At 42.4% G+C, this 20,367-nt stretch overlaps 1 protein-coding gene across 1 annotated transcript in view; it reads left to right on the forward strand.

Moving 5' to 3' along the window:
- Positions 1 to 20,367, forward strand: part of HPD (4-hydroxyphenylpyruvate dioxygenase) — a 72,118-nt gene that overhangs the window by 47,004 nt on the left and 4,747 nt on the right. The window contains exons 9-13 of the mRNA XM_068121057.2: positions 3,004 to 3,081; positions 3,175 to 3,337; positions 12,906 to 12,977; positions 13,166 to 13,288; positions 13,403 to 13,519. Coding sequence (XP_067977158.2) covers positions 3,004 to 3,081; positions 3,175 to 3,337; positions 12,906 to 12,977; positions 13,166 to 13,288; positions 13,403 to 13,519 — 553 coding nt within the window. The remainder of the gene's footprint in view (positions 1 to 3,003; positions 3,082 to 3,174; positions 3,338 to 12,905; positions 12,978 to 13,165; positions 13,289 to 13,402; positions 13,520 to 20,367) is intronic.

Below are 20,367 nucleotides of genomic sequence, written 5' to 3' on the forward strand. Positions count from 1 at the left end.
CTGAAGTCACTTGTGGCCATCTTTTTATTATATAAGGCTACATACTCTGACAAAAGGGGGCAGAGGAAAGAAATCAGTAAGGAAGAGAAGGGAAGACGATAGGAGAGAAAGGATTGATTGTTGTTTCATATCCAGCTGAAGGCAGTAGTCTTATGGATTTATATTCCAATGCATTGCTGACAACATGAGTTCTGGAACAATTTTAAATGCCACCTCTCCACCTAAATCCAACCTGCCACATGGAAACCCCTCATTCATCAGTGCCGGTGAAGTATCCCTGGCGGGATACTCTTGATTCGATAATGAAGTATCTCTTACCCCTGATTGGAAGAGTAGGATCATCACATCGCCAGCACCCTGTCATCACGCTCACGGGGACAATCTGAAGCCGGTTGTTGTTCAGGGATGCCTCATAACGCTCTGTCACCGAGTTAGACAAGGCAGACAGCGAAGCCAGCAAAGTCTGAACACATCCAACGCATTTAAGACTGAACTAGCTTTAAGTTCAAGAAATGAATAGGTATGCAGTTGCATTTCAGCACAGTTGTTGTTCCAGGACATGAATCGTTGTGTGAAGCAATTTCGGGATAAAGGGTAAAACCTAAAAATTTGCATCCAAGCAAATGAAGGACAACAATAAGAAAAGAGCGGCAGCACCCATTACGGCCTAGTACTCAACTCGGCAATGGCCTTGGGAATAGGCCTGCAATGGCTTATCATGCGCAATTACTGTTTTGCAAGCACGTCACCCATTACCTGTGAGGAAGTATAAATACTCAGCTCATGACTCAGAACATTGCAGAGAGGTTGCACCCCCCAGAATGGAATGCTTTGTGGTACGAATGAGGCATATGGATTTGGAAGCAGAGCAAATATATTTGAGAGGGGCGATGAAGGAACAGAAAGAAGTTTGGGAGGAGATAGGAATAGGTGGAATAAGGAAAGGGAAGGGGCTTGTGTGGAGTATATTGGGGACACAGGAGATGCGTCAAAAATTCTGCCGTATATGCGGAAGTAATTACGAGAGTTAATAGAACACGATACACCCCACAAGTGTTCAATAATGTACTTAAATTTTAATACAATAATGATTTTAAACATCTTTTTTTTTTAATCTGGAAGTATCGTGCTGTTGAAGCTGTCTTATACACAATCCTTATACCCACCCTATAGAATATGTCCAAGTACTGCAAAACTGGAGGGGTTTTTTTTTGTTGTTGTTGTATACAAGATCGAGGCTCGTGAAAGAGCTAACATTAATCGCACAAAAAGTCAAACCGACACATAAAACACAAAAAATAAGGGGAGCGGTAGACAAGATGGGGAGAGAGGGGGAAGGACACAAACACAACATTTGAGAGCAGGGACATCGGGAGAAATGTGGGAGAGGGAGAGCTTGGGGGGAGGTGGGAGAGGTATAAAACATATGAACACTGCAAGGACTTCCAGGAACGAAGTTGGAATTTCAAAAAAAGTGTATCTGGGGTGAATTAGCGGGGGTAGAAAAGATCAAGGTTTTGGATGGGGGAAGATAAGAGATGGTGGTGAACAGCTGTTTTAAAGACCTGGAGGGAGGAGTGGGATTGAAGGGAGTGGGGGAGTTTGTTCCAGAGGCGGGAGAAAAGGGGAATGAAAGAGTGAAGGTGAGCAGAGAGCCTAGATTTTGGCAGTTTAACCATAAGAGGGTTGCAGGCAGATCTTGTGCGACCTGGAGGAATACCTGGGGGACAGAGCACAGAGAGAGCTGGGGGAGCAAGGCCGGAGAGGAGTCGGTAGCAGACAGAAAGACCACCAACCTGCCTGCAGTGAGTGAGTGAAAGGCCCTCGGAGTTAGCTTCATTGCAAGAGATTCCAATGATTTTCAAAGCTTTGGTTTCAACAGCGTGAAGCCGAGCTAGTTGTGAGGCAGGAGCACCGGCCCAGAGTGGGGAAAAGTATTCCATTCAGCTGCGGATTGGCCTTGAGGCCTTGTATGGCCTTGGGCCTTGTATGTGGCCTTATAAAGGCCTTGTATGTGGTGAGGAGCTCAGGTGTGCCAAGGAAGGACTTCGCACGACGGAGGATGTCCAGTCGGCGACTGGCTTTGGAGGCCGGCTTGGAAATGTGGTTTTCCCAAGAAAGATCATGGCAGATAGTGAGACCCAAAAGCTTGAGCGACAGAACTTCTTGGAGAGGATTGTTGAGAAAGGATATGGGAGGGTTTTCCAGTCGGTCCTTTCGGAGAGATATTGTAAGAGTGTGAGATTTGTCAGGAAAAAAATTGGAAGTATTGTGAAGGCGATTTGTGTTCTACAATGTTTAAATATAAAATTCAATTTGAATAAAATAAAGATTGTAAAAGTCATACAAATAAATTAATTCCGGCCTTTACCGCTGTTTTACGCATTGTCTATTACACCACCTTATCTAACAGGTTACATTCGTTATTCGTGCCTGTTGTACGAGTCCTTTATAACATCCCTAAAAACAGTAATTTTCCTGTTTGGAATAATTTTCAATTTTATTTGACTGCCAGGCAGACAGCGTTAAAATATAATCTCATTCCTCTCCGTGCATGCGCAATCGGGATGTACGTGCATGCGCAAAGCACAAGTACGGCAAATTTGTCTTCCCATTCATGTTCCGATGCATGTTCAAAATTTAATGTTCAATTTGAACAAGTTTTTCCTCAATAATAAACTGACGATCACAAACTGATAAGATGGACGGACCGACGGACAGACACGAACCAATTGCTTAACCTCGCACTTCGATTTGCCTGCGCGGGGTAATAAATATCTGGCCCCTAATCACTACAAGATGAACTGCTCTCGTCTGTCGAACTGTTTTTGCAACACCTGGTGTCACCTGCCAGCTAGTTCAAGGCATCAGCAGTGTTACATAATGTCATTAGCAGGCTTGTTTGAGGTAACCGTTTGAACATCATTACGAGCTCTTCTTGAGTTCAAGACACTGTGGCACATTTCTAATCTCCCACCCCTACTCCTGCTGCCCCCTCCAAAGACCTCCAACACAATTGAACTTCATTGACCACATTGTGGGAAACATGCCGGAGGAACAGATGGAACCCACCGTGCAATGGTAAGTTGAATCCTGATTTTGGTGACATTTCCATTTCTGTCCTTGGAAAGATCTTCTTGCTTTGTGTACTTTTTACAGTACTTACCATTGCAGGTACCAAAAGATCTTGCTGTTTCATCGTTTTTGGTCGGTGGATGATAAGCAGATGCATACATCGTATTCGGCACTACGTTCTGTCGTCGTCTCGAACTATGAAGAAACGATTAAGATGCCGATAAACGAGCCAGCGAGTGCCCGCCGCAAGTCCCAGATTCAAGTACGATTCGCAGGTTGATCTCGGGTTCCTCGGTTCCAATAACTTTTTCCGACCTATTTTTGATGGAGGATCCACTTTGGAATTGTTTTGTTTCAATTTGCTGAAAGTTGATTCACGTATTTTGTCCAACAGGTATTTATGTTGTAAAGCATTGGGATTTTGCACTAGTCCATTAGCACAATGAAAACACTGAAATCTACTGTTCAAGGGCCTATTTCTCATTCGATCAGTGTGTAAGCAATATTTTGTTGCAATTTTCCCATCATCCGGCCATGCAAACATCAATCAAACACAACCTTAAACAATAATGACACTAGGTAGGGTACATACCTCCACCAGGCTGAGCAGTTTAGGCCGTATCTGCATCCAGACCTGAACCAACATCGAATCAGCTTGTTCTTGTCACCTAACCAACTCATCCACCAGGTTTTCTCATATACAACGTTTTTGAAATATTGTGCAACACAGAACAGTATATAGTTTTGACCCTATCTCTCCATCATGAAGAATCATTTGAAAGATTCTCGGATCCACATTATTATTATTTTTGTATGCAAGATCGTGGCTCGTGTAAGAGCTAACATTAATCACAAAAAAAAACTGACACATAAAACATATAACAAAGGGAGCGGGAGACAAGATGGGGAGAGAGAGGGAGGCACACAAGTACAACATTTGAGAGCAGGGACATCGGGAGATCTGTGGGAGGGAGAGGGCTTGGGGGGGGGGGGGGGAGGGGGAGAGGTTGGGTGGGAGAGGTAAAAAAAACATGGACACTGCAAGGACTTCCAGGAAAGAAGTCGGAATTTCAAAAAAGTGGATCTGGGATGAATTAACGGGGGTAGAAAAGATCAAGGTTTTGGATGGGGGAAGAGATAAGAGATGGTGGTGAACAGCTGTTTTAAAGACCTGGAGGGAGGAGTGGGATTGAAGGGAGTGGGGGAGTTTGTTCCAGAGGCAGGAGTAAGAGGAATGAAAGAGTGAAGGTGAGCAGAGGGTCTTGATTTTGGCAATGTCACAAGAAGAGGGTTGCTGGCAGATCTTGTGCGACAATTAGGAATATTTGGGAGACAGAGCACAGAGAGAGCTGGGGGAGCAAGGCCGGATAGGAGTCGGTAGAAGACAGAAATACCACCTACCTGCCTGCGCCTGCCTGCAGTGAGTGAGTGAAAAGCCCTCACAATCAGCTTCGTTGTGGGAGGTTCCAATGATTCTGAAAGCTTTGATTTCAACTGCGTGAAGCCGAGCCAGGTGTGAGGCAGGTGCACAAGCCCAGTGGGGAGAGCAGTGTTCCATTGAGCTGCGGATGAAAGCCTTGTATGTGGTGAGGAGCTCGTGTGTGCTAAGGAAGGACTTCGCACGACGGAGGATGCCCAGTCGGCAACTGGCTTTGGAGGCCAGCTTGGAAGTGTGGTTTTCCCAGGAGAGATCATGGCAGATACTGAGACCCAAAAGCTTGAGTGAAAGAACTTCTTGGAGAGGATTGTTCAGAAAGTAGATGGGAGGGTTGTCCAGTCAGTCTTTTCGGAGAGACATAGTGAGAGTGTGAGATTTGTCAGGATTGAAGGACATGTTCCACTTGTTTGATCAGTCTGTGATTTTGTCCAGGTCTGCAGAGAGAGAGGAGGCTGCAGACTACCGATCTGAGGGATGAGGAATGGAGCGGCAGAGAGTGGAGTCATCAGCAAAGAGATAGAGAGGATTTTCCAGAGGGTCTGAGAGATCATCATTGATGAAGACTACAAAAAGCACAGGGCCCAGAACACTGCCTTGGGGAACTCTAGCCTGAACAGGAAGGGGAGATGAGAGAAATCCATTCTGGGCCACACGTTGACTACGACCTGAGAGGAGGTCCGCAAGCCATGCGTGGAGATTTCCATGGATACCATAGGAGGAGAGTTTGGTGAGCAGAGCAGGGTGCCAGACGGTATCAAAGGCACGTGATATGTCAAGGGAGACAGCTCTGATTTCTTGTTTGGCATTGAGGACCTCCATCCATTATTGAGACAGCAAAAGCAGCATGTCCAAAGTAGAGTGACTTGGTCTGAAACCAAATTGATGATCAGGGATCAAGCCATTGGAGAAGAGGAAGGATTTGATATCCGAAGCAATGATGGATTCCATGACTTTGCTGATAATTGGGAGCAGGCTGATTGGTCTGTAGATGCAAGGATCTGTTTTTGCATCTTTTTTGTGTAAAGCAGTAATGTTGGCTGATTTCCAAACTGATGGCAGATGACCTTGAGCTAAAGAGAGGGTGAAGAGAATGTGGGTACAAAGAGAGATGGGTTTGGGCAACAAGAGTTTGAGGCAAAGACCGAGTTGAGGCATTCAAGTTTTTCACATGCGGAGTCAGCTCTGTAGCCATTTGAGGTAAGCGAGGGGATGGAGGGGGAACAAACACCAGAAACAGATTTCACCAGATGACACCAGGATTTGGAGGAAGGAGGCGGGTTTGAGAGTTTATTCTTGAGAGTGGAGAGATAGTGCTTCCTGGTTCTCCTGAGGGTAGACACACACTTGTTCCGAGCTTGGTGGGAGGAACTGAGATTGCCTTCAGTTGGATTAGCCTTCCAAGAGGCAAAGGCAAGTTGTTTCAGGGCAACTGCCTCACCACAAGATTCCGTGTACCATGGACGGGAGGAAGGGTATGACAACTGAAGAAGAGATGGGATAAATCTGTGCATGAGAGAGAGCAGTTTACTTTGGGAGAATTCCCAGGAAGAGTTGATTGCAGAGACAGTAGAGATGAGAGACCAGTACAGATGTTTGGTGGCTGCTTGAAAACCATGCCAGTCGGCCTGAGTGAAATGCCAGACTCGTCGGCGCAGAGGAGGCTCTCTGAGAATGGCCAGACAGATATCCACTTTAACAAGTGTTACGTGTTCCTCCCTGACCTCCTGGTCTCGGTATACCTCCGAACCCCAGGAGGAATCACGGCAGAAAAATATATATATTTCCGTGTCGAAATCAATAAGGAAACAACACCAATGATTACAAACAAACCAATAATATATTATAAATCACACAGGAATAACATTACCACAAATGACAATTAAGAGTGCACTCTCTGTTCCATCAGCTAGCATGCATAATGTAACTCACAGTGTTCCAAGTGAGTGGAAAGAACCTTCCCCAATGTCTCTATATTCCCGTCTTCGAGCTCAGAGTTGGTCCCCTCCAGTGATCAACGGAACGATGTCGACTCTAAACCAGAATCACGTTCCGAGGGCAGGCACAGACACGCCACCCAAAACGGCACCAAGGCGCACGCGACCCAAAGCGGAGAAAAGGGTCACGTGGTTAAAGTGGCACAAAGGCGCACTCACGGCGACTGGGAAATCCAAAGGCCCCCTCCAGGTACGAACTTTCACTGTTCACGGTCGGCGAGCCGCAAAGTAATCGTCAGAAGCCTCGATGCACACACACCACAGATACGTCTGAACGTGGTGGAAACGGTTGACGAAGCAAAGAAAGTTTGCTCGACGCGCGAAGCGCACGAGTCAAAATGGCGGACGGCTCATACTTGAGGGGTAATCACATGACGATGGTTCCTCCGAATCCAACGCCAACCTGACACGCAGGTTTGATCAGTCACAGCGATAACAACTCTATCGCGGAATCCCTTTCCAGGAAACCCCAAAGTTCACTCGTGTCTCTTGCTCGACAACGGTCGATCCAGAACGCAAAGCAACCAGCTTCTTCTCCGACTTTTCTCACCGCCTCCTCTTCCTCGCTCGTCGTTTTCCGGTCCACGATTTCCTGTATCATTTTAAGTTAACCTTTTTAACTTTAGATAGCTGTTCCTGAATAATAAACCTTTTGAGAATAATAATAATACCTAATATCAGAAACATGTCAAGTGGGTGAAAACCCCAATAACAGAAGTTACGAATCCGTAACACAAGCATATGGTTAGAAGAACCGATTGTGCAGAAGAGGAGCATCAGACATTTGCAGGGAAGTGTCATAACGAAGTCTAGAAGAGAGGATGCTCCGTTGACTGAGATCCGGGTCGGGAAATTGACAGATTGTGTCAGTCGCAATGAGTCGCAGAAGTCCTTTGCTGAGGAGCCATGGCTGGTGAGAGAGGTACCCACAATCGGCCAGCTGGCATGATGATAGTTGAAGTCGCCACATATGAGGAAGAGAGAGTTGGGATGAGTGGATAGAAGTTGATCCATGTTGTCCGACAGCGAAATGTAAATGGAGTCATCACTGTTTGGAGGACGGTACAAAACACATATAAACAAAAGGTGGGAGCAGAGAGGAAGCTGTAGCCAGAGGTACTCCTGGGGGTTGAGTGGAGAGAGGGCAGTGCAAGGAGAGTGAGGAAGAGAGTTTTTGATAAAGATAGCAACCCCACCACCAGGACGAGGCTCAGGTCTATCATACAGGGGGAGGGAGTAACCAGGAAGAGATATTAACGAATCAGAGACATCTTGAAAGAGGAAAGTTTCTGTTCGGCAGATTACATCTTCATAATCTAATCAATTCATACTTGTTAAACACCCAACCTGTCCAGCATGTTTTGTCTGAATCTGTCCATAACGTTTTGAGCTTTCCACAGTCAAATAGACAAAAAAGCAGTGAATACATAACCCTCCGTCCACCTCAGGTGCCAGAAGTAAATATGTCACTTGCAATTTGGTTTGCCGATGTATTTATTGGGCACTGAGACTGTTGGTCACTTGAATGTGTTGCACACCGCTCCTTTCCTATTCCATCTCCAGGCACTGCATGACGTCATCGCCAGCCCTGAAGAGGGCCCGCGATGATGCGCGCTGAAAGGGAGTACTCAGTTTTCACTCCATTTGTTTGTTTGTTGCTCAGTCATCCTTTGAGTTAGGATGTTAACATTTGGGCACAATAGTGAGCACGTGCTTTCGCAAAAACTGTATTTATTATTTGTTGATCAATCAATTAATTGATCAATTATTTAATTATTATCGATTTATTGAGTACCGTACTTATTTATTTTCTTTCTCATCTGGGCAATATCTCAGGCACCTTTTGAGCCAGAAAGCTGATGTTTGGACACAACAATGACCAAGTGATTTGGGTAAAGGGTATGTTTGATTGATTAAATAATCAATTAATTATTTAATTATTCGATTAATTGCTCAATTAAGTTTTTTTAAGTTGCAGATTTGGATGAAACGGTGGTGGTTTATGTATTATATTGGCCAATTGATTAATCATTTAATTATTTTACGATTACTATTTATTTATTTTTATTATTAATCACTTATTTATTTTATTTCTCATCTGGGCAATATCTCAGGCACCTTTTGAGCTTAGAAGCTAATATTTCCACACGACAGTGACCAAGTGATTTGGCTATAAAGGATATTTTTCATTTATCGATTAATCAATTTATCGATTAATTATTTATTCATTAATCAAATAATCAATTACTTATTTGATTTTTTGGATTAACAAATTAATTTTCAAAAAGCTACAGCATCGGATGAAATACTGGTGGTTTAGGTATGCTATTAGTCAATTGATTAAGAAATTAATTATTTTACCATTATTATTTTATTTTTTTTGCACAATTAATCAATCAATTATTGTACACCTCTCCTCAGAGAGCTCTTTTGATCTCGGCATGGTGATGCCGCACACTTCAACAACAAAGAGCAAACCAAACTAAATGTCTGAGGTTTAAATAAGACAGGTTCCTCCAAGATCCTCTCTAACGATGTTCTAATCATTTTCACCTGAGCTGGTGCACCTGATTCTAATTTTAGGTATTTGAAGTAGTGATAAATGTTGGGGTGTACTGACTTTTTCCACATGCGAAATTTGCATTTATGTTTATTTAAATTATACAATGGACTACAAAATGTAAATGTTTCATGATATTTGTTATATTATATCACCTTTATCTATCAATATTGTTGAAATGAAGATCAAATAGCTGTATGTTAAAATATGTTGAAAAAGTTAAAACTTTACATGGGGTGTACTTACTTTTTCACGTGACTGTGTACTTCAAAAATCGCACCCGCAGAAAGTTTTGGAAGTACAATATGCTGTGGTTTAACTAAACTTGTCAACAAAGTGATGGGTTTTGCACACACCTGCACCTGGAACAAATAAGTCAGACCTACTCAAATTGGTGTATTTATGTTTATTTGATGAATATCAATCTCTTCCTCACTTTCCCCAAGTTTCTGAAATTAATATTGATCGATGAAGCAAATTCGGTAAGCCAGAATCCTCTGACGACAGACACTAATTTGCTTTACGCTGAACCATACGATGTCATTGTATGCGTATGCTGGTAAATGGTAGGACTGAGTTTATCAATATGCCCTCTTTATCAATCCTCCTTCTCAAACTGAAGCTATAATTTAAATTCAAGGTTTTGTGATTTTGTGCGACCTTGTTTATATGTTTATGGGTAAACGTGACCGGATTTGGAATGCAAGCCATGCCCCTTTAGAAACCCGGAATAAGGATTTTTTTCCTCCGCCACCGAAGGTGGTTGGAGGTTATGTTTTCACCCCTAACTGTCTGTTTGTTTGTTTGTCTGTCTGTCTGTGAACAAGACATCTCAAAAAGTTGTGGACGGATTCAGACAAAATTTGGCAGAGATGTAGTTTTTGTGACAATGACGAAATTTTGATTTTGGTTTTGGTGAAGATCCGGATTCGGATCCTGCTAGCATAATTTTTTAAAGTGATTCTTCACAATTGGGAGATAGGACAAAAAACGATGCATATCAGGATATCTCAAAACGTTGTGGGTAGATTTTGATGAAACTTGGTGGAGAGGTTTGGTGTGTGACAAGGACGAATCTATTAGATTTTGGTGAAGCGCTGAATGTGGATTCGGATATGAGAATTATTTAATTTCTTTGTGATTTTTCACCATTGAGATGTCGTGCGAAAAGCGATATATAACATGATATTTTAAAAAGTTATGGACGAATTATGACTAAACTTGGTGGACGACTTGTTTCGATGACGACAACAAGCGGATTAGATTTTAGTTCAGGTCCGAATCCAGATCCGGCCCATCAGTGGGATACAAAACGTAAACTGTTCAGCCTGGTGGGGGTATGCGCTCTACCGAGTGTCCTTCTCTGTTCCACAAACATCTTTCTTTGGCAAGTCTCATCCACCTTACTGCTGCAAACCTCCTAATTTACAAGGCTTTCGTCCACAGCTTGATGGAATACGGCTCTTTACTCTGGGCTGGCTTCCCTGCCTCACATCTTGCTCAGCTTGACGCCATGGAAAGAAACCAAGGTCTTCAAGATCATTGGAATCTCTCGCGTTGAAGCTGAGTCGATGGGCCTATCACTTCACCATCGCCGACAGGTCGGTGGTCTCTCTGTCTTCTTCCGTGTTATTTCTGGTCTTGCACCCTCTTCCCTCTCCGTGCTCTGCCCCCCTCAAGTATCCGCAGGACACACCCGGTCCAGCAACCTCCTCCTAATAAAACTGCATAAATCCAGAACCACAGCTTACCTCCACTAATTTATTCCTCTCTTTTTCCGCCTGTGGAACCACATTCCACACTCTCTCCGATCCAATTCTTCCCCATCTCAAACCATGATCTTTTCTACACCCTTTAAACCATACCTCCCCTCTCAAAAGTTTGCTTATGCATCCACGTTGTCCACCCCTTGCGTTGTCCCTGACCCTTCATAGTTACCTGCATCCCTTGTTTGTCCATATCCGTCTAACTTCTCTTTCTCCCTCTGCCCTGCTATTGGTGTTTCCCCTTTCTCCTGCTGTTACCTTTGTTATGTTGTCTCCTGATCTGTTCTGTGTCCCAGTTCTTCCATGAGCCTCGACTATGTGTACAAAAAAATTCATCTTAATCCAAGAGCTCTTCGTCTTTGTCGTTTTTGTCCCTTTGGATCCACTCCTTGATTTATTTGGTCCAACGATGATACATTCTTGCTAGGTCTACGTGACCAGCCCATTGGCATTTTAGTTTCTTACTTTCTTTCCTTTTATTTTTTTATTTTTAAAAAACTTTTCACACCACAGTATACAGTACATTATTCATCCATCAGTATATGTCACAGGCAGTTACAAAGGCAAACCTCAGAAAAAACTGGGACTTTGTTTTTGCTTTATCTATATAAACAATAAATCCCTGGGGCTAGCTCACCAATGGCCCACTTGTGTTCCACATTGTGTGTGTGTGTGTGTGTGTGTGTGTGTGTGTTTTTTTATATGCATGTGCATATTACTGGCAACAAGGCTCCAAAACCTTTTCTTATTGTTTACATAACAGCAATAAAGAGACAAACAAGGTTGGAGAGCTATTTCATCTTCCACACTTTGTTGCAACCACTATTCCCTTCTACAACACACACATACTGTTTTCACTATAAATTATAAAGTTACAACGAGAAGCGTCACAAAAGAAAAATTCAAAATGCCTGTTTTATAAGCTCTATACATGAAAGCTCCTTCCTTTCTGATCATGCGCAAGGTTACAAAGTGCAAAGAAAGGAATCAAGAAGTGCCACAAGTCGTTCTGTGAATGACTTTTCATTGGCATGTTTCACTCAAAATGAATGTTCAGTATTGATCAATGAGTGTTATCATTGTGTGTTTTTATAATTAAATCCCATGACAAATCAATGCAGTTAAGTTTAATTCGTTCAAATCGTATCAGATATAAAATATAATTAATAGTTTAAATATCACCAAAAACATCATCAGATATAATACACTGGGTTACATTCACTTTTGAGCAAAACACTTCAACAACCCAATGGACAAACCAGACTCGTTGACATAATGGTTGGAGTGTCCGCTCAGAGTATTGGAGGTCAGTGACTCGATTCCGACTCTGGCCGGGTCATTACCAAAAGAGTTTAAAAAATGGAACTTGTTGCTTCCTTGCATGATGCTAAGCATTTAAAAGGAGAAAGCACGGCCAAACAACCGTAAGCATGTGGAGGAGAGGATTCTTCTGAAGCTGCCCTACTGAGTGCAAAGAGAAAAGTGATGTCATAGATCACAAGATGGCGTCGCTGGTACCCAGAATGCCCTAAGACGTTATGTCACTTCTCTCAAGCTTGGCGGCTTTGTCAGGTCAAATCTGGTGGTGTGTGTGTGTGTGTGTGTGTGTGTGTGTGTGTGTGTGTGTGTGTGTGTGTGTGTGTGTGTGTGTGTGTGTGTGTGTGTGTGTGTGAGAGAGAGAGAGACAGAGAGAGAGACAGAGAGAGAGAGATTTCTGCCATGTGTCTCAGACCCTGTAAGTCCCAATATGACAATAAGCAAGAAAGCATCTCAAAATGCGAAGTCCGTCCTCGTCTGCTTTGTGCACGAACTAAACTTGACGAAAACGACAGTTCAACAAAAAATTACATTTGATTCATTTTATTCTTTTTTTTTTGAATAACAATTTTATTCAAAAAATTACACAATAAAGGTTTATAGAAGATTTCATGACAAAAGCTCAAAAAGAAAGTTGTGGCATTCATACGTATAATCGTTACTGAGGTGTAATCTTTAATTGCAATATCAATATTGGTGCTCTCACTCACCTCTTTACCCTACCTGATGTAGTGACTGTCCGATACCCTCCACAGGAGTACGTGGACTATTACGGCGGAGCTGGGGTCCAGCATGTAGCTCTCAACACCGACAACATCATCAAATCGGTGAGGGCAAATGCTGCTAGATACATGCTCTTCAGAGCTTGCTGTTAGCCAATGGAGATGCTCACAGCATAATGTGACATCAAGAACCAAAGTTTCACTTTTATGTTCCCAATTGATTTTGTAACAAAAAAGTTTCATCTTCCTCTCCCATTGTCCTGCTGGCTTTTTGTCACTCGTTTTCCCACCAGGTTATAAATTTGAAGTCACGAGGTGTACAGTTCATGTCAATACCTGATTCGTACTACGATATCCTCCGAGACAACCTACGTAAAGCTAGCATCACCGTCAGTGAGGATCTTGATAAACTGCAGGTGCTCGAGCAATGTCTGAGGGTTTGTGTGCAAGGGATCAAGTTTAATGTTCTAATCACAAAGGTTTCCCTTGTGTTCACAGATTTGCCTTGTGTTCCTTTTCTGTTTTCATAGGAGTTAAAGATCCTGGTCGATTTTGATGAAAACGGTTACCTACTCCAGATCTTTACCAAGCCAATGCAGGATAGACCAACTGTCTTCTTTGAGATCATCCAGAGACATAACCACAAAGTAATAAATCCTTTACTATCTTTACCTCTGCACCTTTTCCCTCCCCATCTCCCACTTAAATGCATCTCCAAAGTTCAACGGCATACAGTCGTGGCCAAAAATATTGGCACCCTTGCACTTTATTCAAATAACTCACAATTTTCTCTAAAACTAAGTTGAAATTGACAAAGGTATTTGGTCTCCACAATTCTCCAAATCTCCAAATTTATTTCACTGTTAATATTACAGAACTTAATAAATCCTTTTAAATCAGAAAATAAAAAGAAATGGCATTGATAAAATAATTGACATCCCAGACTTAATATTTGGTAGCACAACCTTTGGACAAAATAACTGCAGTCAAGCGCTTCCTATATCCATGAAGTTTGCCACCTCTCTACTGGCAGTTTGTCCCATTCTTCTTGTGCAAACTGCTCCAGTTCTCCCAGATTTGAAGGGTGCCTTCTCCCAACTGCTGTTTCCAGATATCCCCCAGGTGTTCAATGGGATTTAGATCTGGACTCATTGCTGGCCACTTCAGAACAGTTCAGCGTTTTGTCTTGAACCATTCCTGGGTGCTTTTTGAAGTGTTTGGGGTCATTGTCCTGCTGCAAGACCCATGACCTTTGACAGAGACCCAGCTTTCTGACACTGGGTTGAACATTGCGCTCCAAAATGCCTTGGTGATCTCCTGATTTCATGATGCCATGCACACATTCAAGGTACCCAGTGCCGGAGGCAGCACAGCAACCCCAAAACATTACTGAACCTCCTCCATGTTTGACTGTAGGGAAGGTGTTCTTTTCTTTGAAGGCTTCATTTTGTTTTCTGTAAACATGGAGATGATGTGCTTCACCAAAAAAGCTCTAATTTGGTCTCATCTGTCCACAGGACATTCTCACAGAAGGATTTTGGCTTGTTCAGGTGTGTTTTGGAAAACTCCAGTCAGGCTTTCTTATGTCACTCTCTCTCAGCAGTGGGGTCCTCCTGGGTCTCCGACCATAGAACCCCATTTCACTGAGTTGGCGACGGATGGTGCGAGTTGAAACTGTCGTACCTTGTGTCTGAAGGTCAGCTTGAATCTGTTTGGCAGTTGATCGAGGTGCTTTCTCCACCATTCGAACAATCCTTCGCTGCAATCTTCGACCAAGTTTTCTCTTGTGGCCATGTCCAGGGAGGTTGGCTACAGTGCCATGGGCCTTAAACTTCCCGATAATATTGCGTACGGTGGATACAGGAACATCAAGGTCTCTGGAGATGGACTTGTAGCCTTGAGATTGTCCATGCTTGGCTACAATCTTGTGTCTGACCTCCTCAGAATTCTCTGGTTTTCTTTCTTTTCTCCATGCTCATGGCGGTACACACAGTGACACAAAACATCAGAATGACTCCTTTTCTCTATTAAATCTGGTTGAATGAGTGATTTTTATATTGCAGGCACCTGCAACTCACCACAGGTGAGTTCACTTCCAAAGTAAAGATGAATCACCTGCTTAAAATCTAATTATTTCTAACAACTTCTAAAAGGTGCCAATAATATTGTCTGGGCCATTTTAGGATTTATGTGTGGAAAAAGCTGAGATTTAGTACTTTTTTCAGCTTTAAAAAAAAATTATACTTCACTGCAAACCAAAGAAATACATGTTTGGATACCAAATTTTTTTTTTAAATTTAAACAATCTTCTGGAAGATATGGTGCATTATTTGAAAAAAATTGCAAGGGTGCCAATATTTTTGGCCACAACTGTACCCTCACTTGGTAGCAGTCACTTGGTAGCATCACCTGGTAGCAGTCACTTGGTAGCATCACCTGGTAGCAGTCACTTGGTAGCAGGATAGGTCACTTCTCTTGCTTCAGGTTATTCGTTTAATCCCCTAAAAAAGTTGTGTCATGTGATTTTTATGCCTTCGCCTCTGAAGGTGGCCGGAGGCATTATGTTTTCAGGTTGTCCATCTGTCTGTACGTCCGTCCGTATGGGCTAAACCTCGTTTTTCTCAATAACCACATGTCCGATTGAGATGAAACTTTCAGGGTAGGAGTGATGCCCATGTAGAATGTTTTTCGATAATGGTGACGTCATAGGTCACGTGGTATGGCAGCCATCTTTGATTAAACGCAAATAATTAATAAAAAATTATTGGAAACCGCTGAATTGAAAAATTTGGATAGAAAAACGAACCTTATTAGATCAACACGAAACTTCACAAACGTGATCCCTCCCCATACATATGCAGAGTGTACATTTTGATGTCTTATGCCAAGTGGTTTGGCAGCCCTATTAGATTGAAAGCCGATATTAAAAAAATATCGAAAACACTTCACCGATCGATGTGAAACCTGTCCTGTGGTTAAAAAATGTGATACTTCAAAACAGCTGAAGGGATTTAAATCAAACTTCTTCATTTTTAGGACAACTAACGAGGGCATTTACCCATTGTCACGGGCAGGGACTGTGCGGAAGCATATTGGTGACGCAGTCGCATTGCTATAGTTTTTTGACAATTCATCTACTTTGGTGCCTACAGATAAAAGATGCATTATAGAGTATTCCATCTTTCAGTGAGGACATCAAGCTGACTGTCCTCTCTGCATTTGTGGAGATGGAAAATATGTTTGCGGAGCAGGGTTTTCGTTTTTTTAAACAACTAAAAGCTTTTAGAAATGTACTGTAGCAATGTTGTCATCAGGACTTTGCCACTATCTCCAAATGCAACTAACAAGGAAAATGACCAAATACAGTTTTCATACCATCCAGGAGTCTCGCATAACTCGGATAACTTCCAGCAGTCTCAATATAATTCCTTAACCATGGCTTCCGATGCTGGCCGATATCATACCTGGCGGACAAGAAGGCAAGAGACTTTTGGACATGGAGATCCCCAGCAGAAGAACGCTGGAGAAATGTCTGGTCAGTCATGGTTCACCCAGACAAATAAATCCAACATTCTTGCTACACATCATCCAAAATGCCTGGTTTCTATCGACTGAGAAAACAATAGTTTGAAATTAATTTAAATCGAGGCCCTCTGCAGCCATCGCCGACATCATTTCTTCTAGATGAAAGATTATAATAAAGCATTGTTACCTTTCATCGACGAAGACGGCCATTCAGAGGTCACGTGCCGGAGTTAAACATCATGGGTGCATGAATTTGTTTGTAGTGAAAGAGCTGCTACCCAGACAGCAACCATACTTTGAGATGGCAAGCAGTTTAACCTGGAGTCCAAGGAATATCTGAGATCACCAGACCATTTACTCCCTGCAGTTTAGGACAGGAATTTGAAACTTAGCTTAGGTGCAGGCAATGCCTCACTTACTCGTTGTCAAAAGACACAGTGGGATCTTCAAAATTCACAAACTTGTGTTTTTTGCACTAACAGGTTGGTATCAGTCTTAACATCAGTCCGAGGGAGGGCACACTCATCTGTGCAACAACCTGTCTGAGATTCACCATTAGGAAAGGTGATAGTCGTGTCGAGAATCGAACCCAGACAGCTCAGATGTTCTTGTGCTACCTCTGCACCATCCTAGACTAGATGAAAGAAGAAAGGTTATTCAAAAGTGACTGTAGTTCATCTAGTCAGACCATACAATACAATGTATACGATTGCACTGTCAGGCATTCCCAAGTGAGATGCACCGTATTCATTCAGCATCTGCGGATGCAATTGAGTTGGTTATCTCAGCTGGACATGAACTTATAAATGTTGCTCTCCCAATGCTAAATAAAAGAAGAAGCAGCTGAAAGATATAACTCTTTGGACTAGTTTGCCTTCTGAAGTTTGCTCCTGAGTTTGATAACTCCCTGCAGCAAACACATTCTTACTTGCCCATCATGCTGCATCACTTGCACGTAAAGCAGACTGAATCCTCCATTATTATTATTTTTTACTTGCAGTTATATGGTTTTTAGGAATCTGCAGATTTGGTGGTATTTGTGCAGAAACTTAGTCATATATGGCTCTAATAAATTTAGGTGGTTTAACACCCTATTAGTTTATGTACCTAAGTTTATGCATGCCAGAGACCAAGAATATCCACTAAATTCATATATCCATGATTTTCGGTAAGCCCTGCCTGTGCTCCAATGGTAGCCTTGGATAACGTAAAGACCGTTATCTGTTTTTAAGAAGTCAGATAAAGCTTAGCTCAGATTTGTGCCAGAAAGTCACGACTGATGACATGGGGTGCTGAAGGACGCGAAGATACACTCAGCTGCCAAAATAACGACCTTATGTTCCACCAATGTGTCCGTGATAACTTTCAAAGGGAACGTTTTAAATCCATTGTTTGGTATTTTTGGAATTAAGGAAAAGTTCTGGTGATTCTTTCAGAATACTTGCCATCCACTTCGCGTCCATTCCAAGAACACCATTTTGCATTGTGGTCACTGACAACTCTCTTCTGTTAGAAAAATGTTTTGTCCGTTATTCCTCTTCTCCACACCAGAGGCACGTAAACTCACATATCCATTTGATTGGTAGTTTTGCTTCAGAGTGACATCTTACTATAATGCAGCTCTCGTGTATGTGGGTATGTGTGCATCTACAGACTTGGCATTTAATATGGAATTTTTTTTTTTTATTGACTTGGGTTTACTTTCTTAACTCAGTATATCAATCTGGTGAGTTTCTTTTACACTTTGGTGATTTATTTGTTAAAAGAACCATGTCACTGATTGTCTGTCGCAACAAGAAGTCAACAACAGCATTATATCACAGGTGGCGTGGCAAAATGTACGGACAGGTGCATTTGACGATTGGCTTCACAGTCGGGTATACAAGGGTTGTTGCGTTCTGTATTAGTGGAAAACAACTGCTGCACGTCTCCAAAAGTTATTGCCGCTTCCTCTGAAGATGCTCCGTCAACTCGACAATGCTTTTTGTCATGGAGTGGTGGCTTTACGAAATTACGGCATGAAAGAGCATGCTATTGCTCGGCAGTATGGCATCACTCAAGGTCAGGTGTCAAAGATCCTGAAACGAAATGCTCAGAGGGGTGTCCCTACTCCAATACCGAGGCCAGGACGTCCCCGCAGAACCACAAGGAGGGATGATCGCCAGGTGCACCGGTTAGTCCGCAATGGCCGTACAAAGTCAGCTAATCGGCTTAGGGCTGAGTGGCAGCAATTGACAAATGTGCCTGTATCCAGAAGGCTAGCCAATCAACGACTGGTTCAAGCAGGCTATCTCTCTCTCAGGCGTCCCCTGAGAAAGCCACGCCTGACCAGACAACACCACCAGCGCCGATTGCAGTGGGCCAGAGAGCACCGTCAATGGCAGCCAGGACACTGGAATCACGTGATCTTCAGTGACGAGTCTAGATTTCTGGTCTATCGTCAAGATGGCCACGTCCGAGTGTGCAGACAAGTGCATGAAGCCGACAACAAAGATTGTATAGTGCCAAGAGTCCAAGCTGGAAGTGGTGGGGTGACCGTTTGGGCTGCTTTTCATGCAGGGGGCAAAACTGACCTGGTTGTTCTGAATGGAAACCTGAACCAGTTCAAGTACAGGGCCATTCTGGAAGAAACATTGCTTCCATTTGCTCGTGCAGCCTTTGGAGGAAACTTTGTCTTCCAAGATGACAATGCACGGCCTCATCGTGCTCGCATGATCCAACACTTTCTTGCTGACCATGGTGCAGAGCATATGGAGTGGCCTGCCATGTCCCCGGATATGAATCCGATAGAGAACTTGTGGGCAGAATTAACGCGTCAAATCGACCACTTGGACCAGCAGCCGACCTCTGTGCGTGAATTGCAGCAGGCTATTGTCACTGCATGGCAAGCGATTCCTGTCCAAACCTTGGCAAATCTCGTGAACAGCATGCCTCAACGTGTACGTGCTCTCCTGAATGCTTGTGGGGGTTACACGAAGTACTGAACTGTAATTTTACTGTCCGTAATCCCAGTCGTAATTTAACTTTTGTGTTTGTTAAAAAAAAAATTGGCTAATGTGCAAAATAAAGAGATACTTCTGGAAAACGTACAGAAGTTTAACACAGTACTGTCCATGAATTGAGTTCGATATCAGTTTACATCACTTTCAAGGATCAATTTATTTGTTTCGAAATGTCAAATGTGGTTTTTGTTTCTTCTAAAGGTCACATTAACAAAATCTAGAACAAGTACACATACATTCAAAGTACACCGCCCCATGCCAAATAATTAAATATGCTGCAGCGCGGCATTGCCGGGGCGCCTCTGGCGCCCGGCAATACCGCAGTGCAGCTCATTGAGGCTGCATTGGGAGGGAGAGGTGTACACTAATTGATTGATTAATTGTATAATTAAAATCAATAAAAGATTATCACAAAATATTTTCATAATCAATTGGCTAATAGCATACCTAAAGCACTAGTGCTTCATCCGAAGATGTATCTTTTAGAAATTTAATTAAATAAGTCATTTATAAAAAATTAAATAATTAATTGATTACTCAATAAATAATTAATCGATTAATCAATAAATAATTAATAGATGAAATGATTAATCAATAAATCAAAAATATCCTTGATAGCCACATCACTTGGTCACTCATGTCCAAATATTAGCTTCCCAGCTCAAAAGGTGCCTGAGATATTGGCCAAATGAGAAAGAAAATAAATAAATGATTAATAATGAAAATAAATAAATAATAATCATAAAAAAATTAAATTACTAATCAATTTGGTCAGAGAACACATAAACTACCACTATTTCATCAGAATCTGTAACTTTAAAAAAAAAAAAATTTGTCATTAATCGAATAATTAAATAATTAATCGATTAATTGATTAATTAGTAAATCAAAAATATCCTTTGCAGCCAAATCACCTGGTCATTGGCATGTTCAAATGTCAGCTTCCTAACTCAAAAGGTGCCTGAGTT

This window comes from Myxine glutinosa, chromosome 6 (assembly GCF_964187855.1).
Source record: "Myxine glutinosa chromosome 6, kmMyxGlut1.1, whole genome shotgun sequence".
Taxonomy (NCBI): Eukaryota; Metazoa; Chordata; class Myxini; order Myxiniformes; family Myxinidae; genus Myxine; species Myxine glutinosa.